The 24,546-nt window shown below is 42.5% G+C and overlaps 1 protein-coding gene across 4 annotated transcripts; it reads left to right on the plus strand.

The window, feature by feature from the left end:
• The first annotated feature begins 923 nt into the window (after nt 1-923).
• Nucleotides 924-24,546, plus strand: epn2 (epsin 2). Of its 4 annotated transcripts, none has more exons than XM_067570152.1 (10): nt 924-1,119; nt 8,537-9,339; nt 10,539-10,693; nt 14,976-15,088; nt 16,256-16,360; nt 16,798-16,948; nt 17,526-17,678; nt 18,055-18,147; nt 19,952-20,179; nt 20,740-24,546. In XM_067570152.1, exons 2-10 carry the CDS (start codon nt 8,909-8,911, stop codon nt 21,084-21,086), a joined length of 1,776 nt encoding a protein of 591 aa, XP_067426253.1. In that variant the 5' UTR covers nt 924-1,119; nt 8,537-8,908; the 3' UTR covers nt 21,087-24,546. The 4 variants fall into 4 exon arrangements, with proteins under 4 accessions (XP_067426253.1, XP_067426255.1, XP_067426256.1 ...); XM_067570154.1 differs by having other exon boundaries at nt 18,055-18,084; XM_067570153.1 differs by lacking the exon at nt 924-1,119 and adding an exon at nt 1,232-1,351.

Consider the following 24,546-nt stretch of genomic DNA (forward strand, 5'->3'; position numbering starts at 1 on the left):
CAGCCAGGAGGTACAGAATATTAATAGTAAGCCAAAAACAAAACAAACAAACAAAAAAAACAACCCCCCAAAACCCAACTTACACAATATTGTCCATCTACATACTGTAGCTCAGGTGTTTGCAACTTTTCTGTGTACTGGCAGCGATGTAAAACTGTGACGTTCACATTTTTGTCACATTTTTGGTCACTAACTATTTTTAAGCATCACACTCTCCAACTACAACAGCTATGGATGAAGACGTCTATTCATAGCTCACTGTACAATTTCAGGGAACCTTTCGTGTCTATTCATAGAACCTGATTTGAATAAACGACAGTGTGTTATGCATGTTTGTCTGAAACATGTGACGGCTGTGTCCCTCCCTCTATTTAAAGCTCTGCTGATGGTTACACAGGGACAGTTGGAAGGCCTGAGTGATGGAATGCTGTCCTGCAATGTTTGTCAGGCCTGTACTGACACACCTGTAACACACACACAGCAGACTATCGCTGCCAGTGACAAATCATGTCATGCACTTACTAGTAGTAGTAGTTTCCTGAGTAGAACTTGATATATACTGGAGAGGTGTAATCACTAAACAAGTCAAACAAAAGAGACAGGAACGTTTTTAAATAGGATTATCTTTGTAATTAACCAGTACTGTGACACAATTTGTAGATCCACTCTCCCACCACTATGGTCCACCGTGTTGCATGTAATTCCTGTGAAAACCTAAATGAAATATGCATTATCATGATAATGACTATATGGCACTCTGAAAGAGACCAACCCTGATGCTGTAATGTTACAATTAAGAGTTGCCGGGTGACATGACTATAATTTTTCAGCAGGGAAGGAAGGGGCTTTTGTGCCCCTAGCAAGCCAAGCCGCCTTGGTCACACCCTTCCCGGCTTCCCCCCTCCCACCCTGCCCGCCATGTTCTGGAGGAGGAGATACGTGTAGCCTGGCTTTAGCTTGCTTAGCATTAGCAACATACAGCTAGGCGGAGGCGCAACAAGCTCCTTGAACGCCGAAATAAGTACACTATCTTGGTTTTTTCCTTGGAATTGGCGAAACTCATTTATGGGTTTATAGCCCAGGACTATCATTTGAACCTCACGTAGCTCTAAAGATATGGTAAGTTGACGTCGGCTTTGAAGACAGTCGACTTGTTTTGTTTTTCCAGGGTGTCCTGTAATCCTGATCGCTCCGGTGATGTCTCCACCGAGCTCCCGTCTTGGCTATTAGCTGAAGAATTGCTAACTAGCTTAGCATGCTAGGTGGCTGTCTTGGCACAGAAAATACGTTTGGGAGCTGACAGGAATGGTTGTGTATTTAGGCGTAGGACTGGCTGTGAATCCAGTAAATGGTGAGAATAGTCTTACATTTAGATGCTGGGTGATCAACAGTTGAGTTTTTTAGTCAAGCTGCAGGGGGAGAGAAGTTATGCGGCTGGCTAACCTAACATACGCGCTGCTAGCTTTGATCCAACTTTTTTCAAAGCCAAGTGTTGATCGCGTATCAGAAAATAGTCAATGGCTGGATTTCCCAACGTACTATCAGAATCAGTAGCAAAACTGAGCAGTACAGAATATACCATAAAACAGACTTTAGTCGGGTTATACATCTCCCAACGAGCTGAGTTAACGAACTAAATCAACATAAGTAAGTTAACATTGTTCGCTAGCTAACGATAACTAGCTACTAAGTTTGCTCTCAACTTGCTAACGTTAGCGGTACGTTCACCGTCAGTAGCAAGTGAGCTAGTTGTTATTCCGCCTGCTGCATTAAAGTGACGTTGCACAAACTTAGATCTTTGCTACACCCAACGTTATTTCGCAATTCAAACAGGTCATTTGACTAAAATGATTACCTCAGAAACTAATGTTAGCTACTATAGCGTATGTGCTACCAATCACATCAGTTCAAGGAAACGCAGTGATTTGTTTTTTTTTTTTTTTAGAGCGGCATAACATTAATTCTCTGATTTTCCTAAAAGCTACTGATGCACCATGCGTTGAGAGAGAGGACTGGCTAGTTAGCCAAGGCAGATGTGTGTTAACATGGCAAAACTTGACGTTTTTATACTAATTAAGATTTTTTTAGGTAAATTATTTACGGTGTATGGGCGCTGTCTGTTCACTTGCTCCGTTTCCAATCGGCTAACCCTGCCTGTAGATAGTTAGGCAGGCAGCCATAAATGTTTACTGGAAGACTCTGAATTGTGGCAGAGGTTTTTATTCAATGTTGCATTGACCGTAGTTGGAGATGCTAGTGTTTTGGATTTGAGCTTTCTTTTTAGAGCTCGATTGAACCCATCTAAACGTGGTCTGAGAGAGGGGCAGGGCTTTGTCTATTGTCAGGATGATCGGTCAGTCACAGTGGGTGACAGATGCATCATCACCGTCCTCCTCCCGTCCATGACTTGGCTTTGTCTCTCTCGGGCCGGCCAGGGAGGACAAAAGACTGGGTGACATGCTGATCAGAAGGTGGCTTCTTGTCCTGTCTTTTCCTCAGGGCTTCAGGCATGATTATCACACCTCACTGTTACTTCAGAGCTTTTGCAACATGCGTTAGTGGCCTGATTGTCTTAAGGTTAGATTTGACACGATTCTTAGTTTGGCATGTATGAACTTAATCTCTGTGTTGCCAAGTGGTTGAGGATTAATCACTAGTATGTTACTTCAGGTTACACTTGAATGAAACTGAAAAGAAAAAAAAAACGGATGGTGAAGGAACCGGCTGGATAACTTGATGTCACTTTGTTTTACACTCCCCCTCTCTCTCTTTCTCAACACACATGAAGATACTCTCACTCACTCAAACGCACACACACACAGTGACAGAAGTACAAAGGTTGTGCAAGCCTTCTATCTCCAGATCAGCTTTACCCTTGCTGTGTAGGCCTGGCAAGGTAAACTTGTTCTCAGTATACTAATCACAGTCAACCTAGGTTTTGCCAAGACACACTGACGCACATACACAAGATAGGTTTAACTTGATGTGTTCTCGCATAGCTCACTTGTCTCCAGAGTTTGCTGTCTTCTAGATGGACCATTACAGTCAGTATTGACTGTCTCACTTATTGCCCGAAGGTTGAATTGGACTAGGGAAACTTGTTTTAATAGGTTGTTGTGTTGTCTGTCTCTGATACATCTTGTCTACACTGACTGCACAGCAGCACATCAACAACCGCTGTGAGTCCTCAGGCAAGCCAGATGTATCCTTGTCCATCGATGCGGTTCTGTTGTAGACATCAGTGTTTCAACCACATTTTTCTGACCCCAGTCCGTGTCCTTGAATATTTGTCGATATAATACTGGGTTCTTTTTTTCATTGTGTTGTATTTGACATTGTCATTTCATCAAAGAGCTCTGCAATCAACTGGCAGGACGTTCACGCCGTTGGTTCCTGTGTTTTAACTGAGTGCCGCCGGGCATTTTTGATGGCTGGCACACTGGTTGCAAGCAAACAGGATCTGCAGTTGATCTGGCTTTTATATTGTTGATGTGAACCATCCCAAAATGCTGAGATCAGCCCCAACTATGTCCCTGCAGCTTGGGTGTTGACATACCCGGTTGTAGATGCCTCTGCATCTGTCGGTTGTCGAAGCACCACCGCAACACTAGATGGATATGTTGTCAGTTTGTGTCGTGAGTTCATTATGTACTTGAAATAATTGTGTTTGGATTTTTTTTTCTAGGTCACTTTATGATAAAGAGTGATAACTGCTGCTAGAAGGTTTGCAATGGAAAAGGATTTGCTAGACGAATTTTATTGGTTTTTATGTCAAGTTAAATTTACAGCAATAAGTTTGGAATGATCTGTCCCATGCAGTTTTTTGGCAGCTACTTTTGAACATCAACTCAAAAATGTAGACATTAAATATCATACCATGGTGTAGTTATTTTTATCCAGGCTAAAAGCCATTCCTCATAAGACATAGACCAGACAGGAATGTAAGCTGTTAGTTCACAAGTATCTCATTTGGTTAAATCGGGATTCCACAGTCAGGCTTCATTTGAATTTTTCTGACTTTGCATGTAACTGTTCACACTACTGTGTTGTCATAGTTCACTCTCTGGTTGGTTGTGTTACTTTTTTTGCTATGTAGTGTATTTGCTAGGGCATTTATTTTCTCTTACCCATTCAAAAACTGGCTGAGTTTGGATGAAGCCCAACTCTTAGGTCACAATAGATACACGTGTGGCCTGTTATGTAGTTTCAGTTTTCTGCTAATGTTACCATTCTGTCCATCTCTAAGCATTATAGTCATGAATTTGACAGCCTGATGGTAGAGAAGACAGGTGAAAATGTTGGGGGGGGGATACACTGTGTAGGTGGGGAAAGGCAATATAGCAAAAGCTATCATCATATCACCAAACCACAGATTTAGTTCACTAACAACAAAGCAAATATATGGTTTGTGTAAGTCCGCAGAAAGAGAAAAGCTGGTTTAATTATATACTGTGTTATTATAAATGAGAGAGCAGGGCTCAACCGACTAATTGTCCTTATTTGTTTCCTCATTCTTGATGTGTGTTAGTCAGAGACAGTCAGGCACAGAGAGGAAGAGACTGGAAGGGTGGCACCAGACGATGGGTGTGCGAGTTTATCTGGAGCTGCAAGAAGCAGACCTCGGACTCAGTGATTTTTTTATTTTTATGGTTATCCTCCCATTCTGGTAACGAGGAGGCATGCTGGCAGTTAGACAAGAACGATGACAGGCTCAGTCATTGGGACATAACGAAACCTGCATTGACACATGAATATGTATTTCTGCACACACACAAGTCCTGTGTGCCGTCTCTTCTGGGGCTCGAGTGATCTCAGCACAAGAAGGGGTGAAGTAAGGCGGGCCGGCTGTGTCTTGTGGTGGGGGTTGTTCCGGGGTGTGGAGTGGGGGGTGGAGGGGGTGGGGGGGTGTAGAGGGGGGGTGGGATGGACGAGACAGACTCTCCTCTCTTCCTCCTGTCTGCCGTGGGTGAATAGGTGATTATAGCAGCAGATGTGTCATTAGGTCTGAGCTGTATTCATGCGGATGCAGGGTGACGAGGGAACGTTTTGGAGGGGGGGGTGGGGGAGAAGGGAGGGGGCACGCTCCACAGGAATCACATTTCATTGGCGTTTAGTGAATTTACGGGATATGCCAAGTTGTTTTCTTACCCCTAAGCGCATACACTCACACTCCTCGTTTCCTCACCCTCGTCCCCCTCCCTCCCTCCTCCTTCTCCTCCTCCTCAGCTGTCTTTCCATGGGATTGCGAGGCAGGAAGCTCCTTGCGTCAAACACATACACACGAGTAACTGTACTTGTACCACTCGCTACTTTTTGGAAAATTGAAAAAATTCAGACCATCGCGTTCAACGCAGAGACTGCACCAACAGCTAATCACTTTCAGCACTCTTCCTCCGTTTCGTGAAAGCACTTGCTGGCGGGGCATGTCGGTGCACGCTTGGTGCATGGATCAGATTACTGAATAGGATAAGTCATCATGGGCCTCCCTAGATGGTAGGTAGAGGTAAAGCGGGTATAAAATGATCTCAGAAAGCCCAAAGATGCTGTTTATTACTGAGAACAACGGTTTGAAATAGATGTGATGAGTTTGCAGCTTATGAGTGTAACACTCTTGCATGACAGCAGTGGGGGGGGTGAAAGCTTGTGTCCGCTCAGCAAATTTTCTCTGGATAAATTAAAGCAGACCAGCCTACGTACTAATCTGGCTAAGTGATCAAACCAAGGAGAACCTGCTGCTCAAACCGTTACAATATCGGATTTCACTGAAATCATTAATTTCCTCTCCAAGCAGCTCATACCTCAAACATAAGGACTCTACGAGGTAAACAGAAGACACATAAACAAGTAAATGTGTGTTGTTGTTTTTTTTGCATGATAAGGAGTGTGCATGATTTATACGTGTAGGTTTCACAGCTGTGAGTCTTCACACAGTTTCCATTCTTGTCTTGTGTGTGTCAGTCCGGAAGTGATCAGAAGCAGGGCTGCTGATTTGTTAGAAACAGGACAGTGGAGTCATCAGTCTCTCTTCTAGTCATCTTCAGACTGGAAATGGTTTATCTCCTTTGCCACGCAGCAAAGGGTGGAAACACTTTTTTACTCACTGATTGCACTGGTGTCTGTCATAGCAGTTTACTGAATGTTAATACTGTGGTGTGTGTGGAAAGATCAAAGATAAAGGCCCATTAGGGTCTAAAAATGTCTGAGAATAAGGCTCGAATTTATCGGAAATTAGATTAGTGAATCCATTTCTGCTTAAATCCGCAATGTCCTCGGGCTAAACGTATATTAAAACAAATCATCTCCACATGATGTTAATTTTTTTGAAGGATACTTTATCTCTGGAAAATCTTCCTTTTATTTGGTGAAACTTATTTAGTACTAGGGGTGTAACGGTTTGTGTGTTTGTCCGGATGTTCGGTTCGGTAAGTGACGCGTCTCTGAGTGAAGGTGTTCAGAATAACTATAACCACATTTGATTTGAGACGTGGTAGGACTACACGTCACAACAACCACTTCTGAACAACCATAAATCAGCATAAAGCAGCTGTCAGCAGGTGTCCTGACTCCTTTCAGGAAACACAAGGGTTGATTTTTCTTTTCCACTGCAGCACAGCTAAACTGTTTCAGAAATAGTTTTGGCCAATGAGCCGCTGTTGGATGTCATTTTTCAAAATGACAGACCAAAATATTATTTTCTTCTTTTTTTTTTTTCTTGCTGTACTGAAATCGTACTGAAACATGACCCCAAAACTGAGGTACATACTGAACCATGAATTTTGTGTACCTTTATACCCCTACTAAGTTCACTTTTAGATACAGGATGTTTTTTCCGCTCACATTTACATCAGTGTCACCAAAAACTGAACATTATGTCCTAAGGTACAGGTGCACATAATAGACTCAAAATTGGCAAGCACTTTGTAATATATATATAGACATTATGGCGTTTATCTACAAGTATATTTTTCCTACATTAAGAAATAGATTTTTAAAGTAAGATTTGGTGGAATTGTCAGTCCTTCTCTTATTCAACCAAAATACAGCATAAAGTCAAGACAATGTTATATATATATATATAGCACATGTCATTAGAGGTAAACTCACTGTGCTTACCATTAAAGTGCATACAACAACAAGTGACATGATAATATCTGGAATTTAATATAATTAATTGATACCATAGTGCCGTAAAGGATGGCTGAGATCCAGTCACCCCCCACTTCATCCCCCTGTGTCATCTCAGCTCTTGTCTGCTAACGTGGCTGCTAATATTCTGTTATACAAGCTGCAATCACTCAAAGAGAAAGTGAACTTGCAAGCCTATAAAAACAACAAAATAATTGCATCCCTAATTGTATCTTAAATAAACAGTATTTCAATACCTCAAAATTAGACACCGGTGTTACTTGAAATAAAATTTTTCTGTTATAGCTGTTCAGTGATGGATGGTTGGTTAATGCATATTTTTACATGTTTCATATTTTAAAACCATTATAATTACATGATATGAATTTTCTCTGTAATTGTTGACATTTTTGTTACAATGAAAGCTTATGACTAGAACATTATTAACCTGTGACACACTGGGTGTGTAGGTCTCTTTAAGATTGTTTGTGCAATTCTGATTGTTATTTTTTCAGTTTTTCATCTCGCGGACCCTCTGATTGGTTCCCAGTAATCTTGCGTTTGCTTTTGAATGTTATTGTTTTTTATCCTCCCATGTCTTGCTCACAAAGCCCACCCAATGAGTAACTTCACCTGCTAAGGCTTTCGAAAAGCGGCAAAGAAACAGCATAACCACACACAGACACACACACACACACACTCACTCGCCTGCCCTTACATCATTCATTTCAACACACACTGCCTTTTAATTCGCAGGCGAGTCAGATTACTGTAAACTCAAGTAAAATTACAAAAGTGGAAACACAGTTTTTGGTCACACCGCCCTGGCCTTGTTTAAATGCTAAGGAGGCAGGCTCTCTCTCTCTTCAGAGTATGGAAATTGCTTGTCTAAGTGTGAAAATATGAAAGCTGTTGGTTTGTCTAGTTTCAAAAAGGAAGGACTACACTCGACACTATAAATAAGAATTATCTTCATGACATCTCTTATTGTTGTGGTGTGGATTAGGATTACAACAGACAGCATTAAACTCAGATCAGACCCATAACTCCACCAGATATTTTGGTGTCTGTTTTAGGCTTCAGTTTTTCAATGGTTCTGTAATGAAAGGTAGGTTAAATAAAATACTGCATGCGTCGATGGTGATTACTTAGGCTACTAGTTTGATACATTGTGAGTGCTGGCACATTAAAAGTTTCAGTGCTAAAATGAATACCTATCTGTTGGTAAATGCAGATGTTGGCATTTACTCAGAAATTGATTAGAAGGAGGAAGTCTTGTTATGTGTGTGTCTTTAGTTTGGCTGTAATTTAGCATTTCCTTCTCCTTTTTTATTGTTTTACCTCTACTAAGTATCTTTTTTTAATTCCTTTTTCTCCTTTCACTAACTTGTTATCTGTCTGTCTGTCTTAGGTGATGGCGTGGTCATGTGTGCAGCCAGCACTGTGTGTGTGGAGATGGTTTTAACAGACGCTGTTCTGGAGGACTCAGGAACACTGCACTGGCCTGGAGAAGCCTCTTAAACAAACACGTACACAACACACACACACACACACACACTTGTACAAGAGAAGATTTACACACCTACACACTCCGCCGACGTGCCGTGAGAGAGGACACATACGCACGGACGCTTGAAACAAGCTTCCTCTGAAGCATACAAACATTTACACACTCTGTGCGTGTTAGCCTCTCTATTCAAAAGTTTTTAGTGTCCAAGCTCCTCTCCTGTGCGAGAGCGTACGTTTTATTTCTTCTTCTGCTCGTCCCATCTCCACCGCCACAATGCCAAGCTCCACCATCCGCCGGCAGATGAAGAACATGGTGAACAACTACTCTGACGCAGAGAAGAAAGTCAGAGAGGCCACCTCCAACGACCCCTGGGGCCCGTCGTCCTCGCTCATGTCCGAGATCGCCGACCTCACCTACAACGTGGTGGCCTTCAGCGAGATCATGAGCATGATCTGGAAACGGCTCAACGACCACGGCAAGAACTGGCGCCACGTCTACAAGGCGCTCACCCTGCTCGACTACCTGATCAAGACGGGCTCGGAGCGAGTGGCGCTGCAATGTAAAGAGAACATCTTCGCCATCCAGACTCTGAAGGACTTCCAGTACATCGACAGAGACGGCAAAGACCAGGGAATCAACGTGAGGGAGAAGAGCAAGCAGCTAGTGGTGCTACTCAAAGACGAGGACCGCCTCAAAGGAGAGAGGTGAGAGCTTTATATAAATCTAATCAGAACAAACACAGAAGATAAAAAGAAAACTTTGGAGTCAACATGTGTTTACGTAGGCTGATTTTGTGATTAACATTTAATGCTGACCACACTATCTTGTCCTTGAATTTTATATCGTGTTTCAAGTCAGAGATGCTCCACAGTGCATTGGGGTTCTTTTAATGTGCCCAATTTATTACAGCTGACCAAGAGGACACAAAGGGAGCTGACTCTGCTCCCTGCTCGGCCTCACATATACTGTAAATCTGTCAGCTATTTGTTTTTTAATGCTTTTTGCTGCTTTTGTTGGTGTATTTTTAAGAGTAACCTTTTATAATTTCTATAAACTAGATTGCGCCAGTATTTTAATAATTGTCTGGCTGACGGTGACCTACAACAATTGTAAGCAAATTGAAACAACAATCACATTATCAGAGCTGGGGTTTTCCCTTAAAGTGTAGTTTTGTGGCTATCCCACCGGGAGACGGGGTTCTTTGCTCATTGTGTTTCTCCACCTGTTGGTTGTAAACACAGATCCTTATCCAGTCATACACCATATCGCTTCTTTTGTTTAGTTACGAGGGATCTCGTATCGGCAAGAAGTCCAAACAAATTAACTGCACTTGAAAAAATGGGTGCAGAGTTAATGTCTTTCCCAGATTAACAGTCTTAAACAAACACCACTCTGGAAACGAGTTGTCTACTTCTCTGTTCCTGCAATTTGAAGATGTTGCTCAATAACTAAATTTAGTAAAATTCAGATTAAGGTGACACCTGTGTTGGTCTCCTATTCTAATTTTAGTGAACTTGTTTGTTCATCCACCTGTCTTTTAGAACGACACACAGTATCTCAAACAGTGTTGGAATTTTGAGAAGAATGAGGACGTTGCAACATTTCCTGAACTATATGAATTGCTTCATCATTTGTTTGGCAGCTTGTTTGAATTCTCATTAATGATTTTGCTGTGGCATTTTAGAATTGAAACAATTTTGAAAGCCTGATTCTCAAGGTTGTTTTGGTAATGTGCTTTGCTTTGGTCTCAGACTCTAAAGACCAATTTAGCATCATTTCACCCTCCTGTATCTCATGCTTATTTGTCCCTTGGGGCCTTGCGCTAAAGACTATAAGAATCATGAATTTTTCAGTTAAGATGATTGAACATGCATTTTTTTTTTTTGTGTGTGTGCTCTGATAGGTCTCAGGCTTTGAAGACCAAAGAGCGTATGGCTCAGGTGTCGACAGGGAGCAGTCAGATGGGCTTTGGCCGAGGCTCATCTCAGCCCAACCTCTCCACTTCCTACAGCGAAGAGTACGGCAGGTCAGAGGGCTCACCCGCCTCCTACCATGGCTGTAAGTACTAGCTTAATATGACCACATAAGCTGTACCCACACACACAAATAAACACATTCCATATATTTTAGCAGCACATGTAATACAGAATACTCCATTATACTGTATTGTGTCCCAGTTGGTGTAACTTTGGCCTACATCCTGAAACCTGCTCCTCCCCCTGTTCTGTGTCTGGTTTGCAATCCTGCAGTAGGGCTGCATTCCTCAGCGCACATACACACACACACACACACACACACACACACACACACACAGAAGAGGAAGCAGAGTTCACCCCCCAACCTTCTATCATCCACATGACAGAGAAATCTGCTCCACTTTTCAATGATACACTCATTTCTCCAGAGACGGGGAGTTGGGGAGAGAGATGTAGAAACAGTGACAGTTCAAGGAAACCAGTCTTACGACATGGAGAAGTGGCTAGAGAAGAAATATCAGTGTACGCTCTTCATTAATAGAAACTATTTCATACATATATAAGTAAAATGGGAATGTAGTATGTGTGATTTAATGATTAATCAATCTGATATCTTGTGAACCACAGATTACTTGAAAAATTGAATGTCTCATTTAAGACAAACTAGCCAGCGTGTCGCTAGCAGGGCTAGCTCATTTAAGACCATGGGCAAAAGTTCCTTGCTTTAAGTGTTTTAAAGTAATACAATAAATGGAAAGTTATATTCGTCTCCTTTTTTTATTTATTTATTTTTGTGCTCATCTGAAAAATGATCCGATCCGTGACTCAGAACCGTGATACGATCCGAACCTTGACTTGTGTGATCCGTCGCACCCCTTATGAAAGGGCTCCTTATACTTATTAGGTGATAAGTGGTCAGTGCTGTTGGGTTTCTGCTCTAGTTTCTATTAGCACCCAGTTCCATTACTTACTCCAACAGAGAATGAGCCATTGGAAATGTGACATAAAAGCAGAGTTCAAATCGACTGAAAGAAAGAGAGAGAGATGAAAAGAAACAGAAATCACAGTCAGGAAGTGGGGTAACACAGAAAGGGACAGAGGGGAAGACTGGAGAAATGAAAGAGTGAACCTTGGCCTCTTTTTCTCTCACCCTCTGACCCTCAGCCCTTTGTACACAGCAGGATGGCTGCGTGTGTGTGTGTGTGTGTGTGTGTGTGTGCACGTTCTGTCTATTCCCATTCATGTGGTTTCAGCCTACGTGGATCTTACGTGTTGCATGGAGCGTGCATTCATCTTTTACTTTGTGTGTGTGGCCCACATTCCTGCATGTAAGTAATGTTTGAGTGTGTGGCTCAGAGGCGGAAGCTGCTGCAGCTGAGTCATCAGTTGAGAAAACTGAAGGAGAGGCCGGCCAATGGGAGTAAAGCTGGGCTGTCGATGTGGGCGTTGCCAGGGGAGATTTTTGGGATTCCAGACGAACTTTCCGGTTATTGTTGCTCAGACAGGGTGTGAATGAACGGCCATGCAAGCATATTCCCCATAGTGTCCGAAAGGGTCTGAAATTTGCTTGATCTAAGGCATTAAAATGTCTTTTAATATAGTGCAAAGGTCTCATTTTTCCTTTAAAATTCCTTTCAATAATTTTTAAGTGTTTTTTTTTTTCTTCTTCCGCTCACTGCATTCTTTACTAAACACACAACACACATTTATGTTGTGTGTTCATATTGAAATAGACTGATTTTAATACATCTTTTTATCTAAATGTTTTGATTAAAGAAACAGTTTGAAGGGGAGGCAATCCTGTCCCAGTGTCAGACCCGTGATCTAGACAGACAAGAGACAGAGCGCCTGCAGATGTGGGGGTTAGTTAGCGGTTGTCACCCTGAGATAGAAATCCTGTGCGCTGTTATCACCACATAAATATACTACAGATGACACAAGCGGCCATCAGACCATTTCACACTCTGTTCATAGCTTGAATCGGATGCTGCTGGTAGAGTCTTAACTTTATTCGAAGGATTTTGTAAGCTTACATTTTGGTTAATAGTCATGAAACATAGCAGTATAGAAAATTTAAGGTGAAGATATAAGAAACAAATGGATTTAAACAGCCGACACAACAGTGGGAAAACAGTGTAAGAATAATGCAGAAAACTCAGCTTTTTCTGCTTGCAGGCAGAGCAGCGTCTGTGAGGAATGCCAGGAAATTGTGACTATCCATATATGGCCCATTCCCACAGTGGTGGGCAAGAAACTGGTGTGTGTTTTACTTGGCTTTGAGTTGTGTTTATTTGTCTTCCTGACTCACTACTATCTAGTGTTGCACGGTTTTATACTGCGTTGCCAGTTAAGTCTCTCTTTTGGTTTCACTGTTAATAGACTTCTGTTAACTTCTGTTCTGTTAATTCTTTTGCTTTTGCAGTTGTATCGGGAGAGATTTAAGGAGAATATTCCTTTTGATCGAACATGTAATGCATCTGTCCAGCTTGTTATAAAAGCTGTTAGCAAATATATAAGAGCATCAGTGATGAAATATACCATACACACAGCTACGCTTTCACTCTGTCTGCTTTGAAAATAGAGTTTATGAGTTATTTACATTATACTGTAAATTATATCTGATCATTCCAACGTATTCTATAGTTATTGTCGATTTCAACTGTGTTCACTGTCAATTTAAGGCGGCCTCGTAGCTGATGTTGAAGCAATGGCCCGAGTCCCACCAGCTAACAAAACACACCTCTACCCCTGGTACTTCTGGTTACTTTCCCTTGAGAGACACAGCCTGAAACAGCAAGCGAGACGTGGGTTTGACAAGGAGCAAGTAAGCTAGGACCAGAGAAGAGCAGCAAAGGGTCAGAGGGAGGAGAAAAGACAAAGATCCAGATCAGGCCGGAGTTTCAAGACAGACACAGCAAGTTAATTTTAAGAGTGTGTGTGTTGATATTGTTGGTCATTTTTATGTGTCATGCAGAATTTTGGCTGTTATACTTAATTAGCACTCAGCAGACGAGGTATGTTTTTTGTTATTTATTATATTATTATACAAGAATTAAGTTGGCAACAGTTTGTTTCAGATATTTACTAATTTCAAGGTAAATTCAGAGGCCGCGCCTTTTACTGTTCCAATTTAAATGGAAATGCAATTACAAAAAATGCAATTACATAAATACAATTGGGGGGTTTTTTGTACTTTTTTTGTGTAATTTTGTACCACTAGTGTTTCCTCATCATGGAAACGTTTGAAGTGGCAAATTCACTGTAATGTTTATCAAAGATCTGCTGATGACACTTAATGACGTCTTGACAGAGCGGGAGGATGTTAGTCAAAGTGTGGGGTTTCAAAGTTAGCCGTGTTTAATTGTGAAAGTAACCATCATTGTTTCCCCACGTCATATTTGTGTCACTGTTATGTTGTCTCTTGTTTTTACTCGTTGTTGTTTTTTTTCGACTTAACCGTTGCGTTCTGAGTACTTATCAACACACATAATGTAATGTAATACACAAGATCATCACAATGTGATGAATATTGAGAAGTTTGGGAGTGTACACTTCATCAGCAGAGCATGTCATGACTGGTCTTTGTTGTTTGGAGCAGAGACAGGCGTACTGAAGGAGAGAATGGAGAACATTTCCATGCTTACATTGACATTTTTTCGATTCATAGCATTTATAATGGATAAAATGGCTTTGTGTGTGAAACATTGCACAGAAAATCAAATTAAGCCCAAGAAAACAGTTTATTCAATGTACAAACACCTTTGTATTTGCTGGACTGCATGATGAAGCAGAAAGAGTGTCATTATTCACAGAGAAAAGACAACTGTAGAAGGGACGAGAACGGTGATGCGGTGATGTCACTGTGTCTCGTCATCCCATCCCACGCCACGGTTCCCAAGGAAACTGAGAAGTTACTGTTTCCAAACTGAAAGACACACACAGTCACACTTTGAATTAAAGAATACACTCTGAGATTACTTAATGAGTGTCTTTTTAGTGTCGCAGCTCCTTACTCTCGGCCAGATAGCGCGCGTGCGTGCGTGTGCATGCGTGTGTGTTTACCACGTGCAGCGCCTGTGTGATTTTTGTGCTGCCACATGGCCTCATCTAATCCAATAAGCTGAATGGACCTGTCCTGACTTCTGCCTCACAGACTCACTGAAGGGCTATAATCACACACACACACACACACACACACACACGTCACACTGTGTGATGATATGTGGTTGCATTTTTTTATACCTGCGGTTGGCTTTGGAGGATTAACACAAAGAATTTCCATAGCCAACAACACTGCTTTTCAGTACAGCTACATTTACGGTATGTGATGAGATGTTAAAATACACTCTGCATGTGTCTGTTAGCCACGTCTCCCAATGCGGGTTCAGAGCTGGAGCAGGCCAGACCTCAGACCAGCGGAGAGGAGGAACTACAGCTTCAACTGGCTCTGGCCATGAGCAGAGAGGCTGCAGAGCAGGTACACACATGTGCTAACACGGCAGAGCATGAATCCATACATGTCATTAACTTTTCTTACTGTGTATATTTCTTTGAAATTAGCAGACAGTTTGCATTAATCTTTTGAAATGAGTTCATTTAAGAAATAAATGTTTTTTACAGGAAGATTATAACAGTTTTGTTCATTTGATGTCAACTGAATTTAATTATCTTGGATCCAGCAGTAAAACTATGAGTAATCGTCTTTTATTGCATTCTGCTACACATCAATACTTCTTTTCATCCAAGGTCATTCGCCCGCAATCGCACGTACATAAAAACCTTTTTTGAAAGCCTGTTAAACATTAGCATGACAAATGAATCATTTTTTCTTATCAGCATCTAAATGTCTAAACCTGAGAAAGAAAATTGAGTTTCCCACTTACAGGAACATCTCTGAAATCACATTACTGCCAAAATTGAGAATCATTTGATTACCATAGTGCACATGAACACGCTGTAAATACTCAGAAAGAAATCAAAACATGGTGATAGTAAGACAGACAGTGAGATGATTTTTATCAAACAGGCAGATAAGTACTACTACTTGATATCAGCACACAACCCACTAAAGTGTTTCCCACAAATGTGGTGTAATGTTTGTAAATAAGATCAGACAGTGAAAATAATATGAGCAACTGCACCCAAGATGTATGAATATGTCCAAGGTACATGTATTCTTGAACTCTAACTGTGTGGCACTCTGCTCCTATATCCATATCAGCTATTGGAAAGCTAAACTGATTTTTTTTTTAAAAACTGTTGCTCTTTTTCTGCCCCATGTGCCTGGTAAACAAACCGTGACGCCAATGAATATACCTTATTTGGATAAATCAGGATAGAAAATATGGCACAAAAGCATATCTTATTTGCATAATTTTTGCATAATTCCTGGTCAGCTATTTGGGAGTTTGTACCACAGCGTCACGTCACCGTCCTCTAACGCTTGATTGTCTTGTCTTGCTTGTAAGTGGCTTTAGATAAAAGCATCTGCCAAATGACAAAATATGAATGTAAATCATTCTGCAAATATCGTCCCGTCTACAATAGCAAGACTTAGGTCTAATTTCTGATATAAATTAGAAAAATTGCACATGTGCTGCCTGTGCTCACTGGGTTCTGGGTGTGTGTGTCTGTGTGTGTTCAGGAGGAGCGCATACGCAGAGGAGACGACCTGAGACTACAGATGGCCTTGGAGGAGAGTAAGAAAGAAGGTCCAGGCTCGGCAAAACTGGCCAAGAAGAAGAAGGAGGTAAAATACACAAAAGCACGGAGACTAGAATGACTCAGTTGTCCCATTACCATGCTTCTGAAATAATCTCGTCTCTCCCTGTCCCCTTATTCTGCCTGACCCTGTCTGCTCCCTCAGTAGCAGTAATGAAGCCTCTAACTGGCAGCAGACTGCCTAGTTTACTCATCATTATTCTGCCTGAATAGCTGGCTGACTGGAGTTGAGGGCACGCAGAGCACAAGTAATGAAGAAGTGGGGCTGCACGATTATAGCTCATGTTATTTTTTTCTCAACACATAATGACATGACCACCATCAGTATGTTTGAATATTATTTGTGCTGTTGAGAATAATGGCTGACAGACAGATGGATTTTCCTCCTCTATTCCCTCTCTGTCTTTACTGGTCCCATTCTCCCTCGTTCCCCCTCTTTCTTACCCACTTTCTCTCTCTCCCTAGCCACAGTCGTCTTTGATGGATCTGATGGATGTCCCAGAGCCCGGTGCCAGTGCTGACCCCTGGGGTGCCGGGGCCGGTGCCGGTGCTGCGGCCGGGGCCGGTGCTGCGGCTGGAGCCGGAGCCGAATCAGCAGACCCCTGGCAGCCTTACGGTATACACACATACACACTCTGGAAATGGGTTGCGATTATCTACACACAGGCTGTCGCTGTGGGGAAGTATTTGTATTTTTGTGCAGTTTTCTCTCTGTGTGTGTGTGTGTGTGTGTGTGTGTGTGTGTGTGTGTGTGTGTGTGTGTGTGTGTGTGTCATCTCTCTTTTCCACCTGCAGCTCTTAGAACTGAGACTCTTTGTTAATAGGAATGCTGCTCCGCTGGCCCAGCAGCATTACTGCACAGAGAGGAGGGGAGGGAGGAGGCTGTAAGAGGAAGATATTGTGAAGGAGAGAATTGTAGAGGGACGGCGACACCTGGACGGAGGCTGTGGGGAGTTAGATTTGTAAATGTCAGATGCTTGAAGAGGGAGAGTTGATTGGCAGTTTTAGGTCAGATCAGATACGTGCCTGTTACCAGAACCTGCATGAAACCACTTTGCTTTTGTATATTATGCCACCTTCCTCCTGCTCTTTTTCCTCTGTCCCTCCTCCTGCTCCTCCTTTCCAATCTGGTCTTTCACTTTGCATGCATCTCCCTCCCCCCACACTGAACCTTTCCCCCCGCCTCTCCCCAGGGTCTGCCCCTAAGCCAGCAGCCCCAGTGGACCCATGGGGCGCTCCTCCCTCTGTTCCACCCATGAAGAGCCATGATCCCTGGGCACCAAACTCCACTCCTGCCTCTGACCCCTGGGGCTCCGCTGCCACTCGTCCCAAGGCTTCCAACACAGGTGACCATCAGGGAAAAATAGCTTTTTTTTTTTCCAACAACTTTACCTCAACCAAGGGTGACATGTTTTTGCTAGTTAGTGAGTCTGTTTGAGAATGATGCGTGTACATGTACAAAGAGGCACATACAGTACACAGTAACAAACACTGTTGCGTATATGGATGCACATCTGCATGCTTTCATATGCTTATTGCATTCACTTGTCGAATAATTTACCAAAATGTCCATACTCATTCATATTTGTGTTGTCTGTTTCCATCTATGTGTGTGTGTGTGTGTGTCTGCCGTCTGTTCATGTGCATTTGTGTACTCTTGTGTATTGTTGTCTGTGTGTGTGTGTGTGTGTGTATGTGTATGTATGTGTTTTCCCCCTCCAGGTAGCTTTGACCTGTTCAATGCATCCAACGGTACGTCCAAAGAGGACTTCTCAGAGTTTGACAGCCTGCGCTCCTCCTCCTCTGTCCCCACCGGTACTCACCCTGTCTTCGTCTCTCTATTGACAAACGGAGTCTGTGTTCTTCTTCCTCAGTGTCTGAAAAGTTAACCTGTCCGCAGATACAATCTCTCTGCAGGACACAGACACAAACATGTCCTGTCTTTGTATGTAATTATCACCAGACCCGAGCAAAGAGAGTGTTAGAACCGCTGCAGTCATGTGTTTGTGGCTGATACTTCTCCACTGAAAATGCAGTGAAATACCGCATTAACCATATCTAATGGTGGAAAAACAGCTGTTTGCGCTGGTCTGGTCCCATATCAGTGTGGTGTAATCTGATGCAGCTTTTATGTGCGTTTTGCTAAATACATTATTAAACCTGAGCCATCAAGTCTGCAGAACCTCTTTCAGATCTGCTCTCTTGCACTTTTTAAAAAAAATCTCATCTGACTTCTGTTGATCTGAAACAACAGCAAATGTTTCACAAAGTTTCAACTTTGACAGCTCATTCAGGTGGGTCTGCGAGAAGGTTCCAGCGAACAGCTTGGCACAGGTCTCAGTGTTTTTCTCATGTGGTTTGGCAGCCTGTGTGTGTGGGAGGGTGACATTGATGTCAGACTTTTGCTTCAACTTAACACAAACACCTCTGATACAGTCAAGGACAAAGTGAAAAGAACACAAACACAGGCCTATAAAGTTGTTTTTCCCATAAAGAGAAAGCCTCTGTTGAAATGCTAAAGCCACCTTGTCATCCCACGGTGCTTAGAGGACAAGAACTTGACGTTACTACAGTGCCGATTTTTTTTTATTTATTTATTTCTCATGCAGATTACTATCTAATTGACATTTGTATAATATGCCAGCAATCAGACTGATTAAAGCTGTAACCCTGCCATGAGGGAGGACAAAAACATTACTAGAAAGAGTGGAGGACATTTCTCTCATTTGCTGTCGGCTACCCGACTCATTTTAAAAAAAAAAAAAAAAAAAAAGATGAGAGGAGAGAAAGAGAGAGAGATAAGCAGTGGTCGAGCGAGCTAGAGAGTGTATGAGGGAATAAAATGTTATCTTCTGATTGTTTCACGACGGTTACAAATTAACACGCCCACACACCTTAACCACCGCAACGCCTGATAATGGTGCCTTCAAGTGGTTTCCATTGTATTTGACTGGGCTCTGGCTGAAATGTACAGGATTCATGTGGCGTTATTGCTCACTGGTCCTGTCTGATCTTATCATGAGTGTTATATTTTGGCTCTGCCACATCTCAGTTCCTGTTCTGAGAAGACTGTTACCATCTTTGACCTTTCCTTTTGTTTGTCTGTGTGTGTGTGTGTGTGTGTGTGTGTGGCAGCTGGCTTGCTAGATTCGTGCGTGTTCATGTGTGAGTACATTAATGAATGTCTCCACTGCTGTCTGACTGCTGCCGCAAAAAACAAACAGCCAGGCTGTCTGCCTCTGATGTCCTCTCATAATAGCATCCTCTGATCATTTTATTGCATCAACTCAATTTTCTTTCCCGGTAAATGTGAGTGTTTACATGCAGGTAGGTACTCATGTTTGTGTGCACAAGGGTAGTGACGAGTGAGATATTTTGCATAACTGTTTTGAAGAGAAAAATAAAGTTAAACATCTATGAGCCCTTTGTAACTAGTTTTAGTGGCCACTGCAGTGCAAGACTCAATAAGGAAATATTATTTTCCTGATTTCATGATGTATAAATCTTTTGTTATGCTTTTGTTCCCTTAAAAGGTAAAGTAAGGTCCAGGTTGCAATGTATTTTTAATGTCTTTTTAATCAGCGAAATACAACTGGTATTTCTGCTCTTTGTTGCTCAGGTGATGGGGGCGTAGCATCCTCTGTTCCCTCCCAAGCCAGCCTCGCTAGCAGCAGCAGCCTGGATCTCTTCGACCCTCTTCCCACATCCGCTTCTGCCACCACAAACCCAACTAGAAAGACTCCGGAGTCCTTCCTGGGTCCTAATGCTGCCCTGGTCAATCTGGATTCTCTGGTGACCAAACCAGCTCAGCCCCCACCAGTCATCAACCCATTCTTGGCCTCAACAGGTGGGAAGATAAAGAGAAGACATAAAAATAGAAAGGAGTTGTCCTTACACTTACCGCTTTTTAGCATTTTTATACACTAAAGACATGGGTTTTAATCAGGTAAACATACTGGATAAGTTGTGCTGATTAGATAAGAGTTGGCTAGCTCGGCAGTGAAGTCAGTAAGCCGAGAGATGTGGACATACATGTGCAAGTCTGAACACACACACACACAGGGAGACACACCCATCTGCACAGTCTAATGTTTAATCATTGACCCTGCCCTGTCTATACTAACTAAACTCAGCAGGAAGAGAGATGAATCATAGCTATTTCCTGTAATGACAGCAGCACATTGTAGTTGGCAATCTTTTTGCCAGTTTGTCTTATTATTTGCCTGCCGCTCAAGCTGGTTATAGTTAATCTATTCTAAGTACTAGATAATATGGATTACCATTCACCACAATAATATTTACCTTACTTTAGGAGTCAAATCTACGTGTACTGTACACAATACTGGATCTCTGTGAGATTAGTATCATTGACTTTCTTCGTTTGTCTGTTATGTTGTCTTTATTTAGGTGGCTCTGCTCCGGCTCCAGCAGCCCACGCCAACCCCTTCCAAGTGAGCCAGCCAGTTCCCCCGACACTCAACCAGATGCGTGTCAGCCCCATGCCCTCCGGTTTCGGCGGCATGGCTGAACCCATGGCTCTTACTTCCCTTCCCGCTCAGCCCATCGCCATGGTCCCCCTGGCAGGAATGGCCCCCATGGGCCGCATGATGCCCGCAATGGGCGCAGGCGCCGTTGGAGGGGTCGGTACTAGCGCGGGGATCCCGGCCTCCATGTCCATGCCCCAGCCCCTCATGAGCATGCCCCCCCAGGCTGGGACACAGCCCACCGGAACCACCAACCCTTTCCTTTTGTGAGAGAATGACCGGGGAGACGACTTCCACCCAGAGTAACCCCTCCTCTCTCTCTCTCCCTCTCTCTCTCTCTTTCTCTCTTCCACTTTGGCTCCTTATGAAGCTTCAACATGAACAAGGAGATGTCTTATCCCATGTATCCGTTTTATAACCAACTCCCAGCCAGGTCGTAGTCAAAACCTGGCTTCCTCCTATCTTACCAGACTCCCTTCCGCCTCTCTCTTTTACTCTCAATGCTACAAGCTGCCTAGTCCTGTGTGTTCCATACTGATCTGACGATGATGTTGATGACCATAAAGCATTTGCATCTGTCTACAGACTTACAGTAGTAGCAGGGGTGTTTACAGTTTTTCCACAGAGGCAGGACAGGACTCAGTATCTCCTCTCTTGTCCTCTCATTCACTCGCCTCCTCTCCCTTAGGACTGCTTTTTTCCTCTTCTTCTGTGGTGGAGTGACAGGAGAGTCTGACTGTACTAACGCCAGGATCTTATCTCTTCAGTAGAGCTAATCTTTTATAAGCCCTGTCAGCTGAAAGTGTGTGTGTCTGTGTGTGTGTATGTGTGTGTGTGTGTGTGTATGTGTGTGTGTGTGCGCACATCTTACTACTTTTACACTGTGTATATTCCAGTGGGTTTTACTTGACACACTGGAGTATGGATGAGAGAGACAGTCAGATGTGTTTATACTCTATGTGTGTATGTGTGTGCGTGTGTGTGTGTGCGTGCGTGTGTGTTACTAAGCAGGGATTTTGCACAATTTTTTGCTTTTTTAAAATTTTCTTTCCGCGACTGTTGGGCTCACCGTTACACCTTAGCTTAGGGAGAGAGGCTAGCCGCTAAAAAAAAAAAAAAGGACGAGACGACACACACTGCCTCGGCTCTCGGTACCACTCGGTCACAACTCTCGTCTGGTCACTTCCCTTCACCGCTGACCTTTCCCCTGACCCTCCACATGAACTTTGACCCTCAGGGGGGGTCACGGGATTAACACTGAACGCTTATCAAAGGAGATGATGAATCCCTTGTCCTTGAGGAGTTGAAAAGATGCGTTAACGCAATTTTTTTTGTTGGTGTGCGTGTGTGCTTGCAGGTGTACTGTTAATGCTCAGATACTAACAGCCACATGTCAATGTATGTGTCCCTGAGTCTCCCCACCTCCCACCCCCGGTGCGTGTTTAGAGAAAAAGACACGGAACTGTGATGGCATCAGTATTTTGCCATCTGAATTCACGGAGAGGCATCGTGGGAAATGTAGTTTTTGTTTGTTTGTTTTTAGGGTCAAAGGGAAGAGGGGAGGTGTGTGCGTGCGTGCGTGAGTGTGTGTGTGCGCAGTTTGCATGAGAGATACGTTTAGCTTCCAAGTGTACTTTAATGAGCAAGTTTTTCCATTTCTCATTTAGTCAAGTGGAAGAGAGAGCTGACTTCAAGTTTAGATACTAAAGCGCAAGTCAAAACAAGTGGTAATATAGACATCTGCAGCCTTAAGTGTGTGTGTGTGTATGTGTGCGTGTGCATGGGAACAACCATATATCAACGACTGTTACTATAGTGACAGGGTTGCCAAGAAAGCACCAGGTTTAAAGGGCACGTCAGCCACTCAGCATCGTTAAGAGAGTTTTACCTCCGAGTGGATTTACCGTGGCTAATCTATCTACAAGAACTTTATCTGGTGGTCACACACACACACACACACTCACAGGGTTGTTCCTGTACTGGTCTATTGATAGCACAGGGAATCCCGCCGCAAAACAGCGAGACAGGTTATGTAAACAAGCAGTTGTTAATTTTGTTGGTTACTTTTTGTTGTTATTTACTCGTTAGATGTAAATCCATAGCTAAGCCTTTCTGAGTTTTGGAGCTGTGTACTAGCTAAGCCATGTATCATCTTCATTCTCTTTTGTCTATTTTCTGTCATTCTAGTTTTTTCACCCTATGGGTAGGCTATGTAATTATCTTCTCTTAGAAGCACAACTGTTACCAAAGTCATAGCGACTGTGATTTCTGAGGATGTCGTACTTTTGAGTAGTTTGAACAGTAGGGTCACACTTCACTGACATTTTTTTTTTTTTTTTTTCTGTTTATGGATTTTCATGATATCAGACTCCCATTGTTTTTTTTTTGTTTTTTTTTAATATTTCAGAGCTATTTTTCAGTTTGTTAAGAAGTTTGTGTAAGAAAGTGTTACTGTTGGCTAAATATCGGCACATTTACTGACAGCAAACAGAGCGTCTGTCTTCTATTGATTGAGTTAAGTGGGTTGATGAATTACAGCTAAAGACGATGAACTGCGCTTGATGTTTAGACCCCTTACTCTCTTTATGTCACTGTACTCCCATCTCTTCAGTTCTGTTGATCACTGCCAATGTTTTTACTGTTGAAGGGTGTTTATTTCTCTTTTGGTTTGAGTTGGCGCCCTCTCCTGGTCTGCTGCGGTATGATAGCTACACCGCAGGACCCCGTTATATTTCCACTAAACGCAGACCTTTATTTCTCTCAGGCAAAAAGGAGTGGCGGCTCCAACTGTGTGTATGATTTTTTTTTTTTTTTTTGATGATGATGATGATGCTGAGGGTGGTGATGAAGATTTTTTTTTTTTTTTTTTTTTGCTTGGGATCCTGAATGAATGGGTGCGACACTTACTTGCAGACCAGCAAACATTTTTAATCTCAACTAAATATATGCAAAAATTGGAGTCGGAAAAGTAAAAAGATAATAAGACAATACCGCTTGACGTGTTTTGCAAACTTATTTTATACTTTATCGAAAGGCTACTATGATATTCTAGCTAAGACGTGTCACTTTCTCACTGGCCTTGATTTCACTGCGGCCTGACCTTTAAACTTTACTCCAGCGATTGTGGAAAAGTTTGTGTTATCAATGCATTGAAGAAGAAAAAAAAAAAAGAAAAAAAATCAACCTTTACTGTCTTGAACAAATTCAGCACTCCCAAACAGTCAGTTGACACTGCAGATGAACACTTTTTCTTGATCCCTGGCAGCAGTTTCGCAGTCGTGGCTATGGTGCAGTGAAAATGTGGCCTGTGTGTAGCGAGCTCCTCTGTGTGTTACTATGTATTCACTATGCTTTTATCAAGAGGACTAACCGACCTTATGGACTGTCTGTCTTTATATGCATAAACAGCCTCTATTCTTTTCCATGTCTGTCTATTTACCCTTCTCATAGTACTGGGAGCAGGCTGCTTTTTTTTTTTTTTTTTTTTTTTTTTTTATTGGATACGTGCTCAACCCGTTGGCATTATAACTGTATAATATAATTTATCATTTGTACTATTGTAACATACTGTTCTTCTGTATACCTTATTATTCTGTGTAATGGGTTTTTGTAGGAAAAAGTCACCGTGGTATTTTAACGGCATCTAAACAAACGAACGCAGCAGGCCGCACCGTGTTGGATGAGGACAACTGTAGCTGCATTGGTTCAAAATAAAATGTGTATCACTTCA

The sequence above is a fragment of the Thunnus thynnus genome, chromosome 17, assembly GCF_963924715.1.
Source record: "Thunnus thynnus chromosome 17, fThuThy2.1, whole genome shotgun sequence".
NCBI classification, from domain to species: domain Eukaryota; kingdom Metazoa; phylum Chordata; class Actinopteri; order Scombriformes; family Scombridae; genus Thunnus; species Thunnus thynnus.